Consider the following 23612-nt stretch of genomic DNA (forward strand, 5'->3'; position numbering starts at 1 on the left):
ACTCGGAGCATCAAAGTCACATCTAGACTCCGCCAAACAATGAAGTCCATCGTCCCCTAAGATCGTAACTAGTAAGCAACAAGATAGAGCCAAAGTACGTTAGCACGGGAATATCAAGGCCTAACATATGGATCTATACCGCCCCCGTTAGGGCTAATCTGGAAGATGTGAGTGTTTTACTGTGAATTACTCCTATCAGAAAAGCTAATTAAAGCCCTATGTCATTGATATTAAATGATTTTGCCCTTCGAACTGGAGCTGGGTACACGATCCTTCTTTTAGTAGCGGCGTGCGAAGCTACATATACCCAAGTCAATGGTGGGTACCCCCTACTCGGGGGCCGGGTCCGACAAACAATTAAGTTCAGCGGTTACGCTTTCGCTCCCCGTGCAAAAATAGTGGAAACAAGCTAGATTAACGGATCGACCGTGTAAACTGGATCGATCAACTCCTCATCCGGTTCTCCAACCTAAAAAATACCAAGAAATGGTTTAAGTTTTTGACCATTTACTTTAAAAGATTTACCATTAATTGGATTCAAAACATCAACAGCACCATGAGGATAAACATGTTCAACAACATACGGCCAGCCCAACGAGAACATAATTTACCAGGACACAAATGAAGCTTAGAATTGTATAAGAGTACCTTCTGGCTAACCTCGAAGTCTTTCCGGTGAATTTGCTTGTCGTGGTAAGCCTTGACTTTTGCTTTGTATATGGCGGTGTTGTCATAAGCATCTCTCCAAATCTCTTCAAGCTCGTTGAGTTGTAGCCTTCGTGTGCCCCGGCGGCCGGTAAACGATAATTTAGTATCTTGATTGCCCAATATGCTTTGTGCTCAAGCTCTACCGAAAGATAGCATGCTTTTCCAAAAATCAAACGATACGGCAAAGCTCCCAAGATGGTCTTGTATGCGGTGCGATAAGCCCATAGTGCATCGGTCAAACGAAGACTCCAATCTTTACGGTTCGAATTCACCGTCTTTTCCAAGATATGCTTGATTTTCCTATTTGCCAGTTCTGCTTGCCCATTCGTTTGTGGATGATAAGCGGTGGAGACCTTGTGAGTGATACCATACTTCTTCATCAAGGCTTCAAAGATGCGATTGCAAAAGTGGGTGCCTTGATCGCTGATGATAGCTCTTGGCATTCCGAAGCGTGACAAAATGTTATCCTTAAGGAACTCCACCACCACCTTGGCATCATTGGTACGCGTTGCAATTGCTTCAACCCATTTTGATACATAATCTACCGCCAACAAGATGTACAAATTCTCGAAAGAAATAGGGAATGGTCCCATGAAGTCAATGCCCCAACAATCAAAAATCTCAACTACTAGAATGTTTGTTAGTGACATTTCGTCCTTCTGAGTCACACTTCCAAGCTTTTGACAACGTTCACAAGCGACGCAAAAGTGATAAGCATCCTTGTGCAAACTTGGCCAATAAAACCCACATTGTAGCACCTTGGCGGAAGTCTTCTTAGATGAGTAGTGGCCCCCACAAGCTTTCAAATGGCAAAACTCGAGAATTCTCCGTTGATCTGAATCTGGAACACAACGGTGCACTATTTGATCTTGGCAATACTTGAAAAGATAAGGTCGTCGTATCTTCATGAAGGAAACGACTACATTCTTGAGGAGACCAATATGGTGGTAAGAGACCCGTAGCCAAATAATTCACAATGTCAACAAACCATGGGGTACTCGAAACGGCCAGCAACTGTTCGTCTGGGAACGTGTCCATAATCAGAAGATTCGGAGTAGGATCCTCAAACTGTAGCCTCGATAAATGGTCGGCTACCACATTCTCGACACCCTTCTTATCCTTAATGGTCAAATTGAATTCTTGGAGAAGTAAAATCCACCTTATCAAACGAGCTTTGGCATCTTGCTTGGTGAGTAAATACTTGAGAGAAGAGTGGTCCGTATAAATGGTAATAGGAGCGCCACCGATCAAGTATGATCGGAATTTGTCAAGAGCGAACACCACGGCAAGTAACTCCTTTTCTGTGGTAGTGTAATTCATCTGCACATCATTCAACGTCTTGCTTACATAATGAATCACATAAGGATGCTTGTCCTTCCTTTGTCCCAAAACAGCACCTACAGCATAGTCGCTTGCATCACACATAAGCTCAAATGGGAGGCTCCAATCGGGTGGTTGCACGATAGGAGGAGAAGTGAGACTATCCTTCAACTTGACAAATGCTTGCTCACATGCAGGAGACCACTCAAACAGTACATCCTTGGCAAGAAGATGGCACAAGTGTCGAGAAATAGCACTAAAATCCTTTATGAAACGTCGATAAAACCCAGCATGCCCCAAGAAAGAACGGATGTCTTTGACACACTTCGGAGTAGGGAGATTCCCAATTAAATCAACATTGGCCTTATCCACCTCAATTCCCTTCGACGATACAATGTGGCCCAAAACGATACCCTGAGTAACCATGAAATGGCATTTCTCCCAGTTTAGCACCAAATTCTTTTCCTCACATCTTGTCAGAACTTTCTCCAAATTGGACAAGCAAGCTTCGAATGAGTCACCGAAAATAGAGAAATCATCCATGAAAACCTCTACAATCTTCTCGACCATGTCACTAAAAATCCCCATCATACACCTTGAAAATGTTCCCGGAGCATTGCACAAACTAAACGGCATACGTCAATAAGCAAAAGTTTTGAAGGGGCAAGTGAAAGTCGTTTTCTCTTGATCCTCTAGAGCAACTTCGATTTGATTGTAACCGGAATAACCATCTAAGAAACAATAGAATGCATGCCCGGCTATCCTTTCCAAGATCTGATCGATAAATGGCAAAGGGAAATGATCCTTTCTTGTGCTTGCGTTGAGTTTCCGATAATCAATACATACCCTCCATCCCTTCTGAACACGTGTTGGCACTAGCTCATTCTCCTCATTACGCACAACTGTAACCCCGGATTTCTTTGGTACAACTTGAATCGGGCTCACCCATTTACTATTAGCGATGGGATAAATGATCCCAACATCCAAGAACTTTAAGACCTCAGCACGAACTACATCCTTCATATGGGGGACCAATTTGGTTCTTCCAATTGTGGCTTTTGGCATATTTCCAAGAGTTCTGCACTTCTCTCTCTCAACAAGTTCATATACATGGTGAAAAATTTGCTATTCTTTCTTCCGAACCACTTTCTTTGGTAGAATATCTCTGTTTCTTCCCTACCATATCAAAAGAACGGGATGCCAACAAATTTTATCCCTTTTATGATATTAGCATTGGCCCTGACTAGTCAAGGAAAATCATGACCAACAAAGGTGATCTCTCTATTTCTGATGCTTGGGGAAGCTTCCTGGTAAGTAGGGAAATCCACGTTGGAGTCTATTACCAAACTTTGAACAAATATAATGTGGAGACATACTGCCCTGCCCAATTTGCCAGGCAATTTGGTATGGTTCAAGCAGTCCCTCTTCCCTATGTGGGCACTTCCAACATTCCTATCCACAAACGTCTCAAACTTGGCCAAGACAACACCAAGAACTTTAATCTTATAGTTGGGAATGCCAAGAGAAGATTTGTAGCTCAAGATTTCACTATCAATCCTTCGACCACTCTCAAATTTACTCAATGGTGGCACAATTCGATGGTTGTTTACACTGGTACTTATCTTGCCAAGAAATTTTTGAAATATATAAATTTTGCCCCCTCTACCTCCAAGAGCATAGCTCTTGAAGGTTCCCAAACCATTTCTGATGATGGTTTTGGGGAATTTGATCAAAGTGATGGGGAGAAAGAGGTTGAACAATGTAGAGACCCGTATTTATTTTAATTAACTTTAAATGTTTATTGAGAAAGAAGTAAGGAATAATGGTTCTTATGTGATTTGGGGTCAAAGCGATAGAATTGATTGTGAAAGGATTTAAGGTGTGATTTGTGAATTTGGGAGTATATATAGGAGGGTAGGAGAGCATGGAATCATTTTTCCCTCTCACTCCCTCACCGGCTCTCTCTCCCTCTCTCGGCTCTCTCTTGCTCTCTCACCAAAACTCCTCAAAACCTTTACAAACTAACCTTCATTCCTCGTTCTACACATGATTTTGGGCTTGCTCTTCGTCGATTAAAGCTCGGTGTGGAGTATTTCGGTCGAATCAAGGTTTTCGAAAAGCTAGGGCTCATATTTTTGTGGGTTTCGTTCTTCGGCCTCGAGGTAGGGATTCTACCTCTCAATATATGTGATAGAAGTGCTCTCCTTGCTTGAAATCGTGTCTATTGTTGTTGTTGTTGTTGTTGTTGTGGTTGGATTCCTTGAAATCTGCAGAAAATATGCTCGAACACCCATTTGTATCGATACTGCTCTTCTCAGTATCGATACAGGAATCTCTGGAATGAACTTAGTTATTGAAATATCGATACTGATTAAATCAGTATCGATACAATCGCCTCTGGAACGTTTTTAAGGCCAGTTGTATGGATACTGAATTTCAATTCATAGTATCTATACTTCAATGCCTTAAGGCCAAGTTTTGTTCCTTGTTTCGACTCCATTGTCTTGACCCCCGATCGCTTCTAACTTATTCCAAACATCACCAAATCACTCCATAACATTATTGATCATATTCGTTGTGTTCGTTGTGTATCCTTGCAACCCTCGCCCCTTGTTTGGTATAATTGGATGTTGATTTCCATATGGACTTTGATGAAATTGAAATGACATGTTATGTGAGTTCGAGATTCTTGGACACTTATCGACACAACGAGAACATTTGGGGCCCATCGACGGATGGGTGCCTGGCAGGGGATATCGGGGTCCCATAATTAGCCCGGCAGGAGTGAATGCTCATATTGAACACTCAAGGCCCAACCTTCTAGGCAGGCGCTTGGCAGGGGATATCGGGGTCCCATAATTAGCCCGGCAGGAGCTTCGGCTCATGACACATTACGCGAAGTGAAATTGGACACATGGGAAGTTGAGATGAGTGATGGTTGAGGTGTTTACTAGATTTCGTATCGAGTATATTGGATTGTTGAACCTTGGTTATTGCCTATTGTTGGGTCTCCATCCCGTTCTTGCCTTATAATCATCCATGCATCTCTCTTGCATATAATGTTAGCGTAGAATTTCCTACTGGGCTAGTGTAGCTCAAGCGTATTATCATTTTCAGGTACTAACACAGGACAATAGCGTGCATGCTTGGAGTGCTTGGATGTGATCATTATTTTGAAAGCTATCGATTGAGAAGTTACTTAGGCATCTTTGTAAATCTCTTTTGAAGATGTATTTGTAACTATATGGTAAATCTTTTGACTATGGACTATTGTAACCCTTAACTCTTGAATATTCAGTACTTGTGTTACTTTGGGCCTCAGAGCCAAAGATGTAATATTTTGGGAACGCTATATTATTTTGGTTATCGTATGGATTATGGCGAGGTTTTATTTATGGAATTCATGTATATTTATGTTAAAAATCGAGGGTGTGACAACTTGGTATCAGAGCCAGATTTAGAACACCTAGAGACCGTGGGGAGACGTTTTGTCTCATGGGTTCAAAATGTCGCGCCTTCTAACATAACTTGTGCATGGTTGTGTGCCTAACATTCGTATGACTACTTGACATTGCTTTTTCAATATAGTAGAGTATCGAGTAGTTATTATTAACCAGTGTTGGAAATTTGGGGGCTTAGACCTCATAGTTGTGATGTTGTGATTAACAGTTTTCCTTTCTTATATCATGTAGTAAGATGCCTCCGAAATCGCGTGTTAGACGGGGTGTGGCAGGGAACCGGGGAGGTCGTGGCCATGGCCGTGGCCGTGGGGTGCCACCGGAGGATGAGGTTAGTCAGCATGGGGAGAACCCAGGTGGGAATCCGGGGGCTGGGGCCGGTAGGGGTGCAGGAATACCACCCAATCAAACTCAATTTGCTAGGGATCTTGTCGCAGCACTTACAGCTGCAAATCTGTTCAACTAAGCTCCTAGAGAAAATGCAGACAACCGAGCCTTATCAGCAATGCGAGAATTTAGCCGTAGGAATCCACCGACGTTTGATGGGACAAATAGTGACCCTCTTGTGGCCGATCATTGGTTAGCACAAATCCGTAAACTTTTCAATGCTCTTAAGATTACCGAAGATGATTTACGACTGAATATCTTGGCTGTTCAACTTATCGGGGAAGCCAATGAGTGGTGGGAATCTGTCCTAGAATCTAGGAAGGATGCGAGGAGAGCGGCAAGGACCGTAGCTCAAGTAGATGAGCCAGACGTTGAGAATTTGACATGGGCAGAATTCGAGGCGTTATTTGAGGAGCAGTATTTTCCAGAAACTAGCCGTGAGCAATTGACGGACCAATTCGAAAAGTTAGAGCAAGGAAGCATGACCGTGTCGGAGTACGCACAAAAGTTTCAGTCTTTATCTCGATTTGCGCCAGAGTTGGTGGCGACGGAGGAAAGGAAATGTAGACGTTTTGAGAAGGGGCTTCATAATACCGTGAGGAGAATGGTAATGGTGCAACGTAAGACAAAATACGCCAAGGTTGTTGAGTGTGCGAGAAGTATTGAGATACCAAAGGAAGCGCAGAGGAATAGGGGAGTTTGGGAACCGAGGCAACAAGTTGGGAGTGTGAGTTCGTCGTCGGGAAGCTTTGGGAGTCAAGGACGGAAGAGACAGAGGGAACCATCTCAGCAACCATCTAATCAATCCAACTTTAGGGTACCTTCTTCTTCAAGGACTCGGGGTGTTTTGTCTAGGCCTCCGTCTGTGTGCTACAAGTGCAATCAACCTGGACACATTCGTGCTCAGTGTCCACATCTCCAGAAGGCTTGTTATGTTTGTGGGAAGATGGATCATCTCGCTAGGAATTGTCCTCAGGGGTCGATAGTGCAAAGTGAGTCGGGTTCCGGGCAGTAGCCGGGAATGGGGTATAATATTGACCAACAGTCTAGGGGCACTCAGAGGCAGCAGCAGCCTCACTTCCGCCGGACTACGTCGGTTCAGAGTTTCGGGGGTGATAAGGGAGCGAGTTCTTCCGCGCCTGCTCAGGGTTCTGGTCAGAGGGGAGGTCATGTGCAGGGTCAGGGTACCCAGGGTCGTGTTTTCAACATCAACTCGAATGCTTCACCTTCTGTTTCTCAGGCTCCAGAAGCATCCATTGTGAGGGGTACATTTCTTTTGTTCAACTCCTTTGCTAAAGTACTCTTTGATTCTGGAGCATCGCATTCATTCATTGCTGCATCATTTGTGTGTGCTTTGGAATTGGAAACGGAGAATCTTAGTCCTCCTTTGTTTGTTGAGACACCTTTAGGGGGTAGAACGCCTCTTGATCGTATTTGTCGAGATTGTGAGTTGGTCATTTGTGACCATCGTTTTGTATTCGACTGCATCATTTTGGGAATGACGGGGTTTGATCTTATCTTAGGAATGGATTGGTTATCCACATTTCAGGCTACCATCGATTGTTTCAAGCGTCGAGTTCGTATTTGTCCTCTTGAGGGTCCTTGTTTCTAGTTCTTTGGGGAACGTCGGAAGCCATTGGAACCGTATCTATGTGGGTCTCGAGAGCGCGAGTCAATTTATTCCTTGTTGGCGAGTTTGACATTAGATGAAGATTTGTCGACACGTGGGGAGTTACCCTTAGTAGTTCGCGAATTTCCCGATGTTTTTCCTGAAGAGTTACCTGGTTTACCTCCTGAAAGAGAGATTGAATTCGTTATCGATTTACTACCCAGTACCGCTCCTATCTCTATACCTCCGTATCGTTTCGCACCAGCCGAATTGAGAGAGTTAAAGACTCAGTTGCAGGAATTGGAGAACTTAGGATTCATTCGTCCGAGTACGTCACCGTGGGGAGCACCGGCTCTTTTGGCGCAAAAGAAGGATGGTTCACTCCGCTTGTGTATCGATTATCGTAAGCTAAACCGAGTTACCATTAAGAATAAGTATCCCATGCCTAGAATCGATGATTTGTTTGATCAACTTCGGGGTGCGACCTGTTTTTCCAAAATTGACTTGAGGTCCGGTTATCACCAGTTGAGGGTTCGAAGAGAGGATATTCCTAAGACCGTTTTCCGCACTCATTATGGCCATTACGAATTCGTTGTTATACCTTTCGGATTGACCAACGCTCCAGCTACATTCATGGACTTAATGAATCGTATCTTTCGTGCGTACCTTGATCGTTTTGTGGTTGTATTCGTCAATGATATTCTTATCTATTCGCCAACGGAGGAGGAACACCAATCGCATCTCACCATTGTTCTTGAAATCTTAAGGGGGCACCAATTGTACGTCAAGCTTAGTAAGTGTGAGTTTTGGTTATCCGAAGTCAAATTTTTGGGTCATGTGGTTTCGAAGGGTGGCGTGTCTGTAGACCCGGGGAAGATAGAGTCCGTTATGAATTGGCAACGACCGACGAACGTGTTTGAAATCCGTAGTTTCTTAGGTTTGGCCGGGTACTACCGTCATTTTGTTCTCGATTTCTCTCGTTTAGCGGCACCAATGACTAGATTAACCCGTAAGGGGACTTGTTTTTTTTGGAGTGACGCATGTGAGATGGCCTTTAAAGAATTGAAGAAGCGATTGACAACTGCACCGGTTTTGATTGTGCCCGAACGTGGAGTTGGCTACTCTGTATATTGTGATGCGTCTAAGGAAGGGTTAGGGTGCGTGTTGATGCAAGCGGGACGAGTAGTAGCGTATGGATCGCGGCAGTTAAAACTCCATGAGCGAAACTACCCTACCCATGATCTAGAACTTGCGGCCGTCGTTTTTGCTTTGAAAAGTTGGCGCCATTATTTGTACGGTGAGAAATTTGAAGTCTTTTCCGACCACAAAAGTTTGAAATATTTGTTTTCTCAAAAGGAACTTAACCTTCGACAACGCCGTTGGATGGAGCATTTAGAGGACTACGATTTCGAATTGCAATACCACCCGGGGAAAGCGAACGTCGTGGCGGATGCATTGAGTAGAAAACCGATACACTTAGCGAGTCTAGCTATCCACGAGTGGAAAATGATGAACGATTTGGGCTTTTATGCTTCGCATTTCGAGGAAGTTTGGGAAGGAGTTACGTTATGTAACTTGACCGTGCAATCAACTTTATCGACTCAAGTAATTGAGGCTCAACAACACGATGAAGAAGCGAAGGAACTTCGTGCTAGATTCCTTAGTGGAAAAGCTCAAGAAGGGTGGATGATACACGCCGATCAAAGCTTGCGTTATCAAGGAAAGTTGTTCGTACCCGTTTCGTGTCGGGAAGAAATCTTGCGAAAGTTTCACCATGCACTGTTAGCCGTCCATCCGGGGGGAACGAAAATGTATCATGACTTGCGTAGGCAATTTTGGTGGTCCGGAATGAAAAGGGACGTGATTTTCGTATCCAAGTGTCTTACGTGCCAACAAGTGAAAGCCGAACATCAACGACCCGCGGGGGAGTTACAACCGTTGCCTGTGGCTGAGTGGAAATGGGAGAACGTGACAATGGATTTCGTTACGGGTTTACCGAGGTCGCCGAGGGGGCATGACGCTATTTGGGTAATCGTGGACCGTCTGACAAAAACCGCACATTTCTTACCTATTCAGGTTACCGATTCCGTGGATGCGCTTAGCCGTTTGTATATTCGAGAGATTATCAGACTTCATGGGATTCCCTTATCTATCGTGTCCGATCGAGATCCAAGATTTACCGCACGTTTTTGGCAAAGCTTGCAAGCCGCTTTGGGCACCAACCTTTTGTTTAGTACTGCGTATCATCCTCAAACCGATGGGCAATCCGAGAGAACGATTCAGAGTTTGGAAGACATGCTTTGGGCTTGTGTCTTGGATTTTCGGGGTAGTTGGGAGGATCACTTGCCGTTAGTCGAATTCGCGTACAATAATAGCTATCAATCTAGTATCGAGATGGCACCTTATGAGGCTTTGTATGGGAGACCATGTCGATCGCCTGTGTGTTGGACCGAATTAGGTGAGGCTACGTTAGTGGGGCCGGATATGATCAAGGAGACCTCCGAGAGTATGAAAGCTATTCGCCAACGCCTTAAGAAAGCACAGGAAAGAACAACCGAACAAGTCAAGGTGATTCGCCAAAGATTGTTGACCGCTCAAAGTAGACAAAAGAACTATGCTGATCATCGTCGTCGCCCATTATCATTTGAAGAAGGGGATCACTTATTCCTTAAAGTATCGCCTCGTAGGGGTTTATCACGTTTTGGGAAGAAAGGGAAGCTTTCGCCACGTTATATTGGGCTGTTTAATATCATTGAGAAGATTGGGGAGGTCGCGTATCGTTTGGCTTTGCCACCGAAGCTATCGGGTGTACATGACGTGTTCCACGTGTCTATGTTAAGGAAATATGAACCGGACCCGTCGCACGTGCTAGAATGGTCCGAACTTGAGTTGGAGGCCGACGTGTCTTATGGAGAGGAACCGATACGTATCCTAGATTCGCGCGATCAAGTACTAAAGGGTAAGACGATACCGTTAGTGCGAGTCTTGTGGAGCAATCAGGGTATAGAAGAGTCGACATGGGAAAGGGAGGACGAAGTTAGAGAGAAGTATCCGCATCTACTTCCGGAATGAACCAATGTGAGTGTTTAAGATTTACGTGTCTTGATAATTGACTTGTTGCATAAGATTAATGGCTATGATTGTTGCATGCATATATGATGTATATGTTAGCTAGCCTTCGCTTGGAAAATTTCGAGGACGAAATTTCTTTAAGGAGGGTAGAATGTGGAGACCCGTATTTATTTTAATTAACTTTAAATGTTTATTGAGAAAGAAGTAAGGAATAATGGTTCTTATGTGATTTGGGGTCAAAGTGATAGAATTAATTGTGAAAGGATTTAAGGTGTGATTTGTGAATTTGGGAGTATATATAGGAGGGTAGGAGAGCATGGAATCATTTTTCCCTCTCACTCCCTCACCGGCTCTCTCTCCCTCTCTCGGCTCTCTCCCTCTCTCTTGCTCTCTCACCAAAACTCCTCAAAACCTTTACAAACTAACCTTCATTCCTCGTTCTACACATGATTTTGGGCTTGCTCTTCGTCGATTAAAGCTCGGTGTGGAGTATTTCGGTCGAATCAAGGTTTTCGGAAAGCTAGTGCTCATATTTTCGTGGGTTTCATTCTTCGGCCTCGAGGTAGGGATTCTACCTCTCAATATATGTGATAGAAGTGCTCTCCTTGCTTGAAATCGTGTCTATTGTTGTTGTTGTTGTTGTTGTGGTTGGATTCCTTGAAATCTGCAGAAAATATGCTCGAACAACCATTTGTATCGATACTGCTCTTCTCAGTATCGATACAAGAATCTCTGAAACGAACTTAGTTATTGAAGTATCGATACTGATTTAATCGCCTCTGGAACGTTTTTAAAGCCAGTTGTACGGATACTGAATTTCAATTCATAGTATCTATACTTCAATGCCTTAAGGCCAAGTTTTGTTCCTTGTTTCGACTCCATTGTCTTGACCCCCGATCGCTTCTAACTTGTTCCAAACATCACCAAATCACTCCATAACATTATTGATCATATTCGTTGTGTTCGTTGTGTATCCTTGCAACCCTCGCCCCTTGTTTGGTATAATTGGATGTTGATTTCCATATGGACTTTGATGAAATTGAAATGACATGTTATGTGAGTTCGAGATTCTTGGACACTTATCGGCACAATGAGAACATTTGGGGCCCATCGACGGCTGGGTGCCTGGCAGGGGATATCGGGGTCCCATAATTAGCCCGGCAGGAGCGAATGCTCATATTGAACACTCAAGGCCCAACCTTCTAGGCGGGCGCTTGGCAGGGGATATCGGGGTCCCATAATTAGCTCGGCAGGAGCTTCGGCTCATGACACATTACGCGAAGTGAAATTGGACACATGGGAAGTTGAGATGAGTGATGGTTGAGGTGTTTACTAGATTTCGTATCGAGTATATTGGATTGTTGAACCTTGGTTATTGCCTATTGTTGGGTCTTCATCCCGTTCTTGCCTTATAATCATCCATGCATCTCTCTTGCATATAATGTTAGCGTAGAATTTCCTACTGGGCTAGTGTAGCTCAAGCCTATTATCATTTTCAGGTACTAACACGGGACAATAGCGTGCATGCTTGGAGTGCTTGGATGTGATCATTATTTTGAAAGCTATCGATTGAGGAGTTACTTAGGCATCTTTGCAAATCTCTTTTGAAGATGTATTTGTAACTTTATGGTAAATCTTTTGACTATGGACTATTGTAACCCTTAACTCTTGAATATTCAGTACTTGTGTTACTTTGGGCCTCGGAGCCAAAGATGTATTATTTTAGGAACGCTATATTATTTTGGTTATTGTACGGATTATAGCGAGGATTTATTTATGGAATGCATGTATATTTATGTTAAAAATCGAGGGTGTGACAAACAACCTGCACCAGTTGTTGCCATCCTTCTTTAAGTAGTTCCTCCTCTCACCACATTCAAGAGGAAAAGACACACCAGGACTTTGGTGTCAATTTCAGAAGGTACAATTTCTGACTTTTGACCTCTAAATAACATCTTTCTTGTCAATTGTTATTCTATGTTACCACTTGAGGTTGTCAAAGTGTTTTAGAAAGCAAAAGGTAGTGCAAGGAACACTTACTTAGCTTACCTTGAAGCCAGGCTTTCTTCCTTTCTTTCTTACTTTGTATTGCTAACCTTAATGAAATAAATTCTCATTTGAGATTTCTTATAGTATCTTCAGAGCAAAGTAAGACTCTTTCATCCCCAAAAAGAAGGAAAGCCCTTAATACTAATTTGGATGATGAAACTGTGGGTCTTTCTGGGGCTGGTAGAATGACTAGAAGTAAACAAGCAGCAAGAGAACAAGAGAAAGCAAAAGAGGAAGAAAAAGAAAGAAAAGAAGTAGAGCTTGATGGCAATGCTACAATTAGCAGTTTTGTTAGAAAGAGACTTAGTCATAGGTCTTTATTAGCTCAGCCTTCCAATACTTCTCCTTCTCATCATGTACGAAATTTTTCCTTTTGAACCCCAATTTAGGTTGTATCTCCTTATGTCTCTTACTATATATTTCTCCTTATTTCAGAGTCCATCCCATGAGGCCCCTATTGCTGAACCAATAAATGAGGATAATCCTGATGCCATGGTTGATCTAAACCAAGTTGGGAATCCTGAGGATTCTATTGAGCCTTCGAAACCTGGTTCTTCAAACATAGAGAATCCTGTTGATTCTCCTCTTACAGTACCTAAGATTCTAACTCCAGAATCTTTAGAGACTCCCATTTCCCAAGTAAAAATATTGTCAAACTCTCTCTTAGAGTTTTAAGCTTCAAATTATTAATTATTTTTACTTGTTTACTAGGATTTTGATAAGAGTGTGCATGCCCCCATCGAGATTTCTCTTCCAACAGTTGATACTTCAACTCTTGAAATTAATGTACCAATTCCTTTGGAGGAATCTTCTCCCTTAGAGACTCATATCCTTCTAAGGTCACTGCACATATCATTCAAGAAAACACCATTCCAACAGAGGTATTTTCTTTTTCTTGTTTTATTCTAGAAAAGCTCCTTAGAAAGCATTTGACTTATTGTAGAGACCCGTATTTATTTTAATTAATTTTAAATGTTTATTGAGAAAGAATTAAGGAATAACGGTGTTTATGTGATTCGAGGTCAAAGTGATGGAATTGATTGTGAAAGGGTTTAAGGTGTGATTTGTGAATATGGGAGTATATATAGGAGGGTGGGAGAGCATGGAATCATTTTTCCCTCTCATCTCCCTCACCGGCTCTCTCTCTATCTTTCGGCTCTCTCCTTCTCTCTTGCTCTCTCTCCAAATTTCACCAAAATAACTCAAAACCCACTTAAAACTACCTTCAATCCTTCACCCTCTACGCGTATTGTGGTCCGTAATTCACCGGTTTGAGCTCGAAGGAGTCGTATTGCACTCGATTTTGATTTTCGGAAGCTAGGGCTCGAAATTCTTGTGGGTTTCGTTCTTCGCCCTCGAGGTAGGGACTCTACCTCTCAATATATGTACTAGAAGTGTTTTCTAGCCTTAAATCATGTCCTTGGTTGTTGTTGTTGTTGAAATCGTCGAATTTTGCAGAAAATCTGGTCGAACACACATCTGTATCGATACTGATCTGTTTAGTATCGATACAGGAATCTCTAGAACGAATTAAGTTACATTTGTATCTAAATCAGTATCGAAACAATAGCCTCTGGAATGTTTTTAAGGCCGGTTGTATAGATACTGAAATTCATAGTATCTATACCACATGTCTTAAGGCCAAGTTTTGTTCCTTGTTTCGAACTCCATTATTTTGACCATCGATCACTCCTAACTTATTCTAAACATCACCAAATCACTCCATAACGTTGTTAATCATATCCGTTGAATTTCGTGGAGTATCTTTGCATCCCTCGCCCCTTATTTGGTATAATTGGACGTTGATTTCCATATGAACTTTGATTAAATTGAAATGACACGTTATGTGAATACGAGATTCTTGGACACTTATCGACACAACAAGAACATTCGGGGCCCATCGACGGGTGGGTGCCTGGCAGGGGATATCGGGGTCCCATAATTAGCCCGGCAGGATCTAATGCTCATATTGGACACTCAAGGCCCAACCTTATAGGCGGGCGCTTTGTAGGGGATATCGGGGTCCCATAATTAGCCCGGCAGGAGTTTCGGCTCATGACACATAATGCGAAGTGACATTGGACACATGGGAAGTTGAGATGATTGAAGGTTGAGGTGTTTACTAGATTTCGTATCGAGTATATTGGATTGTTGAACCTTGGTTATTGCCTATTGTTGGGTCTCCATCTCGTTCTTGCCTTGTGATCATCCTTGCATCTCTTTTGCATATAATGTTAGCGTAGAATTTCCTACTGGGATAGTGTAGCTCAAGCCTATTATCATTTTCAGGTACTAACTCAGGGCAATAGCATGCATGGTTGAAATGCTTGGAGGAGGAATTATTTTTGAAAGTTAACGATTGAGGAGTTACTTAGGCATCTTTGTAAATCTCCTTTGAAGATGTATCTGTAACTTTATTGTAAATCTTTTGATTGTGGAATATTGTAAAACTTTAACTCTCGAATATTCAGTACTTGTATTAATTTGGGCCTCGGAGCCAAAGATGTAATATTTTGGGAATGCTACATTATTTTGGTTATCGTACGGATTATGGTGAGATTTTATTTATGGAAATTATTTATATTTATGTTAAAAATCGAGGGTGTGACAACTTGGTATCAGAGCGTTAGGTTTAGAACACCTAGCGACCGTGGGGAGACGTTTCGTCTCATGGGTTCAAAATTTTGCATTTCTTAACATGACTTGTGCATGCTTGTGTGACTAACATTCATATGACTACTTGACATTGCTTTTTTAATATAGTAGAGTATCGAGGAGTTATTATTAACCCGTGTTGGGAATTTGGGGGCTTAGACCTCATAGTTGTGATGTTGTGATTAATAGTTTTCCTTTCTTATATCATGTAGTAAGATGCCTCCGAAATCGCGTGTTAGACGGGGTGCGGCAAGCAACCGGGGAGGTCGTGGCCGTGGGGTGCCACCGGAGGATGAGGTTAGTCAGCATGGGGAGAACCCAGGTGGGAATCCGGGGGCAGGGGTTGGTCGAGGTGCAGGAGTACCTCACGTTCAAACTCAATTTGATAGGGATCTCGTCGCAGCACTTACAGCTGCAAATCTGTTCAACTAAGCTCCTAGAGAAAATGCAGACAATCGAGCCTTATCAGCAATGCGAGAATTTAGCCGTAGGAATCCACCGACGTTTGATGGGACAAGTAGTGACCCTCTTGTGGCCGATCATTGGTTAGCACAAATCCGTAAACTTTTCAACGCTCTTAAGATTACCGAAGATGATTTACGAGTGAATATCGTGGCTGTCCAACATACCGGGGAAGCCAATGAGTGGTGAGAATTTGTCCAAGAATCTAGAAAGGATGCGAGGAGAGCGGCAAGGACCGCGGCTCAAGTAAATGAACCGGATGTTGAGAATTTGACGTGGGCCGAGTTTGAGACTTTATTTGAGGAGCAATACTTTCCAGAGACTAGTCGTGAGCAGTTGAGAGATCAGTTTGAAAAGTTGGAGCAGGGGAGTATGAGCGTGTCGGAGTACGCTCAAAAGTTTCAGTCTTTATCTCGATTTGCGCCAGAGTTGGTGGCGACGGAGGAGAGGAGATGTAGACGTTTTGAGAAGGGGCTTCATAATACTGTGAGGAGAATGGTAATGGTGCAACGTAAGACAAAATACGTCGAGGTTGTTGAGTGTGCGAGAAGTATTGAGATAGCAAAGGAAGCGCAGAGGAATAGGGGAGTTTGGGAACCGAGGCAACAAATTGTGAGTGTGAGTTCGTCGTCGGGAAGCTTTGGGAGTCAAGGATGGAAGAGACAGAGGGAACCATCGCAGCAACCATCTAATCAATCCAACTTTAGGGTACCTTCTTCTTCAGGGACTCGAGGTGCTTTGTCTAGACCTCCACCTATGTGCTACAAGTGTAATCAACCTGGACACATTCGTGCTCAATGTCCACACCGCGAGAAGGCTTGTTACGTTTGTGGTAAAACGGATCATCTTGCTAGGAGTTGTCCTCAGGGGTCGGGAATGCATAGTGAGTCGGGTTTCGTGCAGCAGTTGGGAACGGGGTATAATGTGGGCCAACAGTTTAGGGGCACTCAGAGGCAGCAGCAGCCTCACTTCTGCCAGACTACGTCGGTTCAAAGTTCCGGGGGTGATAAGGGAGCGAGTACTTCCGCGCCCACTCAGGGTTCTGGTCAGAGGGGAGGTTTTGCACAAGGTCAAAGTACCCAGGGGCGTGTTTTCAACATCAACTCGAATGCTTCACCTTCTGTTTCTCAGGCTCCAGAGGCATCCGTTGTGAGGGGTACATTTCTTTTGTTCAATTCCTTTGCTAAAGTACTCTTTGATTCTGGAGCATCACATTCATTCATTGCTGCATCATTTGTGTGTGCCTTGGAATTGGAAACGGAGAGTCTTAGCCCTCCTTTGTTTGTTGAGACACCTTTAGGGGGTAGAACGCCTCTTGATCGTATTTGTCGAGATTGTGAGTTGGTCATTTGTGACCGTCGTTTTGTACTCGACTGCATCCTTTTGGAAATGTCGGGGTTTGATCTTATCTTGGGAATGGATTGGTTATCCACATTTCAGGCTACCATCGATTGCTTCAAGCGTCGAGTTCGTATTTTTCCTCTTGAGGGTTCTTGTTTCCAATTCTTTGGGGAACATCGGGAGCCGTTGGAACCGTATTTATGTGGGTCTCGAGAGCGCGAGTCAATTTATTCCTTGTTGGCGAGTTTGACGTTAGATGAAGATTTGTCGACACGTGGGGAGTTACCTTTAGTAGTTTGCAAATTTCCCGATGTTTTTCCTGAAGAGTTACCTGGTTTACCTCCTGAAAGAGAGATTGAATTCGTTATCGATTTACTACCCGGTACCGCTCCTATCTCCGTACCTCCGTATCATTTTGCGTCCGCCGAATTAAGAGAGTTAAAGACTCAGTTGCAGGAATTGGAGAACTTAGGGTTCATTCATCCGAGTACGTCACCGTGGGGAGCACCGGCTCATTTCGGGCAAAAGAAGGATGGTTCACTCCGCTTGTGCATCGATTATCGTAAGCTAAACCGAGTTACCATTAAGAATAAGTATCCCATGCCTAGAATCGATGATTTGTTTGATCAACTTCGGGGTGCGACCTGTTTTTCCAAAATTGATTTGAGGTCCGGTTATCACCAGTTGAGGGTTCGGAGGGAGGATATTCCTAAGACCGCATTCCGCACTCGTTATGGCCATTACGAATTCGTTGTTATGCCTTTCGGATTGACGAACGCTCCAGCTACATTCATAGACTTAATGAATCATATCTTTCGTGTGTACCTTGATCATTTTGTGGTTGTATTCGTCGATGATATTCTTATCTATTCGCCAACAGAGGAGGAACACCAATCGCATCTCACCATTGTTCTTGAAATCTTAAGGGAGCACCAATTGTACGCCAAGCTTAGTAAGTGTGAGTTTTGGCTATCCGAAGTCAAAATTTTGGGTCACGTGGTTTCGAAGGGTGGCGTGTCCGTTGATCCGGGAAAGATAGAGTCCGTTATGAATTGGCAACGACCGAAGAACGTGTTTAAAATTCGTAGTTTCTTAGGTTTGGCCGGGTACTACCGTCGTTTCGTTCTCAACTTCTCTCGTTTAGCTGCACCAATGACTAGATTAACCCGTAAGGGGACTCGTTTTGTTTGGAGTGACGCGTGTGAGATGGCCTTTGAAGAATTGAAGTAAAGATTGACTACTGCGCCGGTTTTGATTGTGCCCGAACGTGGAGTTGGTTACTCCGTATATTGTGATGCGACTAAGGAGGGATTGGGATGCGTGTTGATGCAAGCGAGGCGAGTAGTAGCGTATGGATCGCGACAGTTGAAAACTCACGAGCAGAATTACCCTACACATGATCTAGAACTTGCGGCCGTCGTTTTTGCTTTAAAAAGTTGGCGCCATTATTTGTACGGTGAAAAATTTGAAGTCTTTTCCGACCATAAAAGTTTGAAATATTTGTTTTCTCAAAAGGAATTTAACCTTCGACAACGCCGTTGGATGGAGCATTTAAAGGACTACGATTTCGAATTGCAATATCACCCGGGGAAAGCGAACGTCGTGGCGGATGTGTTGAGTATAAAACCGATACACTTAGCGAGTCTAGCCATCCACGAGTGGAAAATGATGAACGATTTGGGCTTTTGGGCTTCACATTTCGAGGAAGTTCGGGAAGGGGTTACGTTATGCAACTTGACCGTGCAATCAACTTTATCGACTCAAGTAATTGAGGCACGACAACATGATGAGGAAGCGGAGGAACTTCGTGCTAAATTCCTTAGTGGAAACGCTCAAGAGGGGTGGATGATACACGCCGATCAAAGCTTGCGCTATCACAAAAAGTTGTTCGTACCCGTTTCCTGCCGGGAAGAAATCTTGCGAGAGTTTCATCATTCACCGTTAGCTGTCCATCCAGGGGGAACGAAAATGTATCATGACTTACGTAGGCAATTTTGGTGGTCCGGAATGAAAAGGGACGTTGTGATTTTTGTATCCAAGTGTCTTACGTGTCAACAAGTGAAAGCCGAATATCAACGACCCACGGGGGAGTTACAACCGTTGCCTGTGGCCGAGTGGAAGTGGGAGAACGTGACAATGGATTTCGTTACGGGTTTACCAAGGTCGCCAAGGGGGCATGACGCTATTTGGGTAATCGTGGACCGTCTGACAAAAACCGCACATTTCTTACCTATTCAGGTTACCGATTCCGTGGATGCGCTTAGCCGTGTGTATATTCGGGAGACTATCCGACTTCATGGGATTCCCATATCTATTATGTCCGATCGAGATCCTAGATTTACAGCACGTTTTTGGCAGAGTTTGCAAGCCGCTTTGGGCACCAACCTTTTGTTTAGTACCGCATATCATATCCTCAAATCGATGGGCAATCCGAGAGAGCGATACAGATTTTGGAAGACATGCTTCGGGCTTGTGTCTTGGATTTTCGGGGTAGTTGGGAGGATCACTTGCCGTTAATCGAATTCGCGTACAATAATAGTTATTAATCTAGTATCGAAATGGCACCTTATGAGGCTTTGTATGGGAGACCGTGTCGATCACCTGTGTGTTGGACCGAATTAGGTGAGGCTACATTAGTGGGGCCGGATATGATTAAGGAGACCTCCGAGAGTATGAAAGCTATTAGCCAACACCTTAAGAAAGCACAAGAAAGAACAACCGAACAAGTCAAGGTGATTCGCCAAAGATTGTTGACCGCTCAAAGTAGACAAAAGAACTATGCTAATCGTCGTCGTCGCCCATTGTCATTTGACGAAGGGGACCACGTATTCCTTAAAGTATCGCCTCGTAGGGGTTTGTTGCATTTTGGAAAGAAAAGGAAGCTTTCGCCACGTTATATTGGGCCGTTTGATATCATTGAGAAGATTGGGGAGGTCGCGTATCGTTTGGCATTGCCACCGAAGCTATCGGGTGTACATGACGTGTTCCACGTGTCTATGTTGAGGAAATATGAACCGGATCCGTCGCACGTGCTAGAATGGTCCGAACTTGAGTTGGAGGCCGACGTGTCTTATGGAAGGGAACCGATACGTATCATAGATTCGCGCGATCAAGTACTAAGGGGTAAGACGATACCGTTAGTGCGAGACTTGTGGAGTAGTCAGGGTAGAGAAGGGTCGATATGGGAAAGGGAGGACGAAGTTAGAGAGAAGTATCCGCATCTATTTCCGGAATGAACCAATGTGAGTGTTTAAGATTTACGTTTCATGATAATTGACTTGTTGCATAAGATTAATGGTTGTGATTGTTCTATGCATATGTAATGAGTATATTAGCTAGTCTTGGCATCGAAAATTTTGAGTACGAAATTTCTTTAAGGAGGGTAGAATGTAGAGACCCGTATTTATTTTAATTAATTTTAAATGTTTATTGAGAAAGAAGTAAGGAATAATGGTGTTTATGTGATTTGGGGTCAAAGTGATAGAATTGATTGTGAAAGGGTTTAAGGTGTGATTTGTGAATATGGGAGTATATATAGAAGGGTGGGAGAGCATGGAATCATTTTTCCCTCTCATCTCCCTCATCGCCTCTCTCCTTCTCTCTTGCTCTCTCTCCAAATTTCACCAAAATAACTCAAAACCCACTTAAAACTACCTTCAATCCTTCACCCTCTACGCGTATTGTGGTCCGTAATTCACCGGTTTGAGCTCGGAGGAGTCATATTGCACTCGATTTTGATTTTCGGAAGCCAGGGCTCGAAATTCTTGTGGGTTTCGTTCTTCGGCCTCGAGGTAGGGACTCTACCTCTCAATATATGTACTAGAAGTGTTTTCTAGCCTTAAATCATGTCCTTGGTTGTTGTTGTTGAAATCGTCGAATTTTGCAGAAAATCTGGTCGAACACCCATCTGTATCGATACTGATCTGTTTAGTATCGATACAGGAATCTCTGGAACAAATTAAGTTACAGTTGTATCTAAATCAGTATCGATACAATAGCCTCTGGATCGTTTTTAAGGCCGGTTGTATAGATACTGAAATTCGTAGTATCTATACCACAGTGCCTCAAGGCCAAGTTTTGTTCCTTGTTTCGAACTCCATTATTTTGACCCTCGATCACTCCTAACTTATTCTAAACATCACCAAATCACTCCATAACGTTGTTAATCATATCCATTGAATTTCGTGGAGCATCTTTGCATCCCTCGCCCCTTGTTTGGTATAATTGGACGTTGATTTCCATATGAACTTTGATTAAATTGAAATGACACGTTATGTGAGTACAAGATTCTTGGACACTTATCGACACAACGAGAACATTCGGGGCCCATCGACGGGTGGGTGCCTGGCAGGGGATATCGGGGTCCAATAATTAGCCCGGCAGGAGCTAATGCTCATATTGGACACTCAAGGCCCAACCTTATAGGCGGGCGCTTGGTAGGGGATATCGGGGTCTCATAATTAGCCCGGCAGAAGTTTCGACTCATGACACATAACGCGAAGTGACATTGGACACATGGGAAGTTGAGATGATTGAAGGTTGAGGTGTTTACTAGATTTCGTATCGAGTATATTGGATTGTTGGACCTTGGTTATTGCCTATTGTTGGGTCTCCATCCCGTTCTTGCCTTGTGATCATCCTTGCATCTCTTTTGCATATAATGTTAGTGTAGAATTTCCTACTGGGCTAGTGTAGCTCAAGCCTATTATCATTTTTAGGTACTAACTCAGGGCAATATCATGCATGGTTGAAATGCTTGGAGGAGGAATTATTTTTGAAAGTTAACGATTGAGGAGTTACTTAGGCATCTTTGTAAATCTCTTTTGAAGATGTATTTGTAACGTTATTGTAAATCTTTTGACTGTAGAATATTGTAAAACTTTAACTCTCGAATATTCAGTACTTGTGTTAATTTGGGCCTCGGAGCCAAAGATGTAATATTTTAGGAATGCTACATTATTTTGGTTATCGTACGGATTATGGCGAGATTTTATTTATAGAAACCATTTATATTTATGTTAAAAATCGATGGTGTGACACTTATTTAGGCTTGTTTGAAATAGGATACCACCTCGGGTTTAAACCTTAACAGCTCTAGCTCTTCCCTCATGGCATCTCCTTCTATTACCCCTTCCTTTGACACAAGTGTCTTTAATTTGAAGGTCAAAGCTTTCTGCAACAGGATTTTTTTGCCAGTTCAACCTCCAATAGTGTTGACTCCTCTGGATGAATTGAAAGTTCTGTTAAATCCTCCCTTTTTGAATCTCAAATCTACTTTTTTCCAAGAGGAGGCTCAAGAACTGGCTAAGGTTCATTGGGGGTTTGCCACATTGGACTTCTCATCCTTAATTGAGCACCAGCTATGGAACCAGTTTGAAATATGTTGCCAGGCTTTGGCTCATTTGAAGCCAAATAATTCAGAAATTACTCAACAACTTCAACATAAGGTTTCAAACAGTCGAAGTGCATAAGGTTTCAAACTTTTGCACTTCGAAACCCGCTTAAATAATTCCTAATGATAGAACAAAGTATACTAAAAGAGCATACTCGTTTCAGTCGTTTGTTACTTCCTAATACTGCTTTGAAGTGTTTAGAATCTCTCAACTACTATCTTTGGTCTTTAAATGCTTTTAACCAATATATTAATTATTAGAGACTATTCACCAGCCCTCTATTAGTAAACTTTCATTACTTATGACATAACGGGCTTCCACCGCCTCTTTTCGTCTTCAAGACTTGTACGTGTCCATTAATAAGCAAAACACGCTGATCAATATCTGACCCTTCAAATCTTGGCCTATAAATGCCCAGCGAAAGCCATCAGTGATGACTTCGTCTCTTCAACTTTATTTTCTTCTTCTCTCTCTAGATATTCATCCAGAAATGGCTAACAATCAACAAGACCCTCTTCTTGCTGATTTAATGAATGAGTTTGCCAATAAAACGGCAAAACTCATTGTTGAGCTCAAATAAGATAACCAGGCTGAGCTTCAGGACTTTCGAAGCGAGATTCGAGAGCTTCGCGCAACTGGTGGATGTGGAGACTCTTGCTGTCTCAACTTAGCTAGGACCTGGGATGAGCTCACGGCAACGCTCATGAAGCCAAAAATCTCCTGGAGGGTGGGTCTCAATAGAGCCTCACCTTTGGGACTGTAAGGATCAGTATATGATCTTCATTTTGGTTTCTGGCCCGAGGTCTAGCTCCCCTTTTTTTTTTTGTGTGTGGCCTTTTTGGGGCCAATTTTTATAAGGGGATGCACCTCCCCTTCTTGTGAGGTGTTCAGTATATATAAAATTTTTATAAGGGGATGCACCTCCCCTTCTTGTGAGGTGTTCAGTATATATAAATCAAGACCTTCTATTCTTTCCCACCTCATGGTTCATTCTTTATGACTTTTCTTTCACCAAATCTTTGTTCTAATAAAAGATTAAAAAATTGACCCTTCGAAAGGTTACCTTTTTTGAAATGATTCCCAAATAGAAGGAACATAAGACTTCAGATGCCTTCCATTTATCTTTCTTCGATGAACATATCCATTTAGATTTCTTAA

General features: G+C 43.0%; 2 protein-coding genes across 2 annotated transcripts; both read left to right on the forward strand.

Annotated features, from left to right (window-relative positions):
- The first annotated feature begins 5991 nt into the window (after window positions 1-5991).
- On the forward strand, window positions 5992-6888 carry LOC131317371 (uncharacterized). Its single transcript, XM_058346927.1, has one exon. The coding sequence runs from the start codon at window positions 5992-5994 to the stop codon at window positions 6886-6888; it is 897 nt and encodes a 298-aa protein (XP_058202910.1).
- An 8841-nt stretch (window positions 6889-15729) lies between these two features.
- LOC131317372 (uncharacterized) lies at window positions 15730-18461 on the forward strand. The gene is made up of 4 exons (XM_058346928.1): window positions 15730-15861; window positions 15934-16876; window positions 17021-18229; window positions 18367-18461. The coding sequence occupies exons 1-4, from the start codon at window positions 15730-15732 to the stop codon at window positions 18459-18461; spliced, it is 2379 nt and encodes a 792-aa protein (XP_058202911.1).
- Window positions 18462-23612: the final 5151 nt, after the last annotated feature.

The sequence above is a fragment of the Rhododendron vialii genome, chromosome 2a (assembly GCF_030253575.1).
Source record: "Rhododendron vialii isolate Sample 1 chromosome 2a, ASM3025357v1".
NCBI classification, from domain to species: Eukaryota; Viridiplantae; Streptophyta; class Magnoliopsida; order Ericales; family Ericaceae; genus Rhododendron; species Rhododendron vialii.

What these genes read in the sequence shown, in the direction of transcription:
- LOC131317371 (XM_058346927.1), top strand. Translation starts at nt 5,992, where the DNA reads ATGCGAGAATTTAGCCGTAGGAATCCACCGACGTTTGATGGGACAAAT.
- LOC131317372 (XM_058346928.1), top strand. Translation starts at nt 15,730, where the DNA reads ATGCGAGAATTTAGCCGTAGGAATCCACCGACGTTTGATGGGACAAGT. An exon ending in TTACCGAAGATGATTTACGA is followed by an intron (nt 15,862 to 15,933) that starts GTGAATATCGTG and finishes GAATCTAGAAAG; the next exon opens with GATGCGAGGAGAGCGGCAAG. An exon ending in ACCAATGACTAGATTAACCC is followed by an intron (nt 18,230 to 18,366) that starts GTAAGGGGACTC and finishes GATGCGACTAAG; the next exon opens with GAGGGATTGGGATGCGTGTT.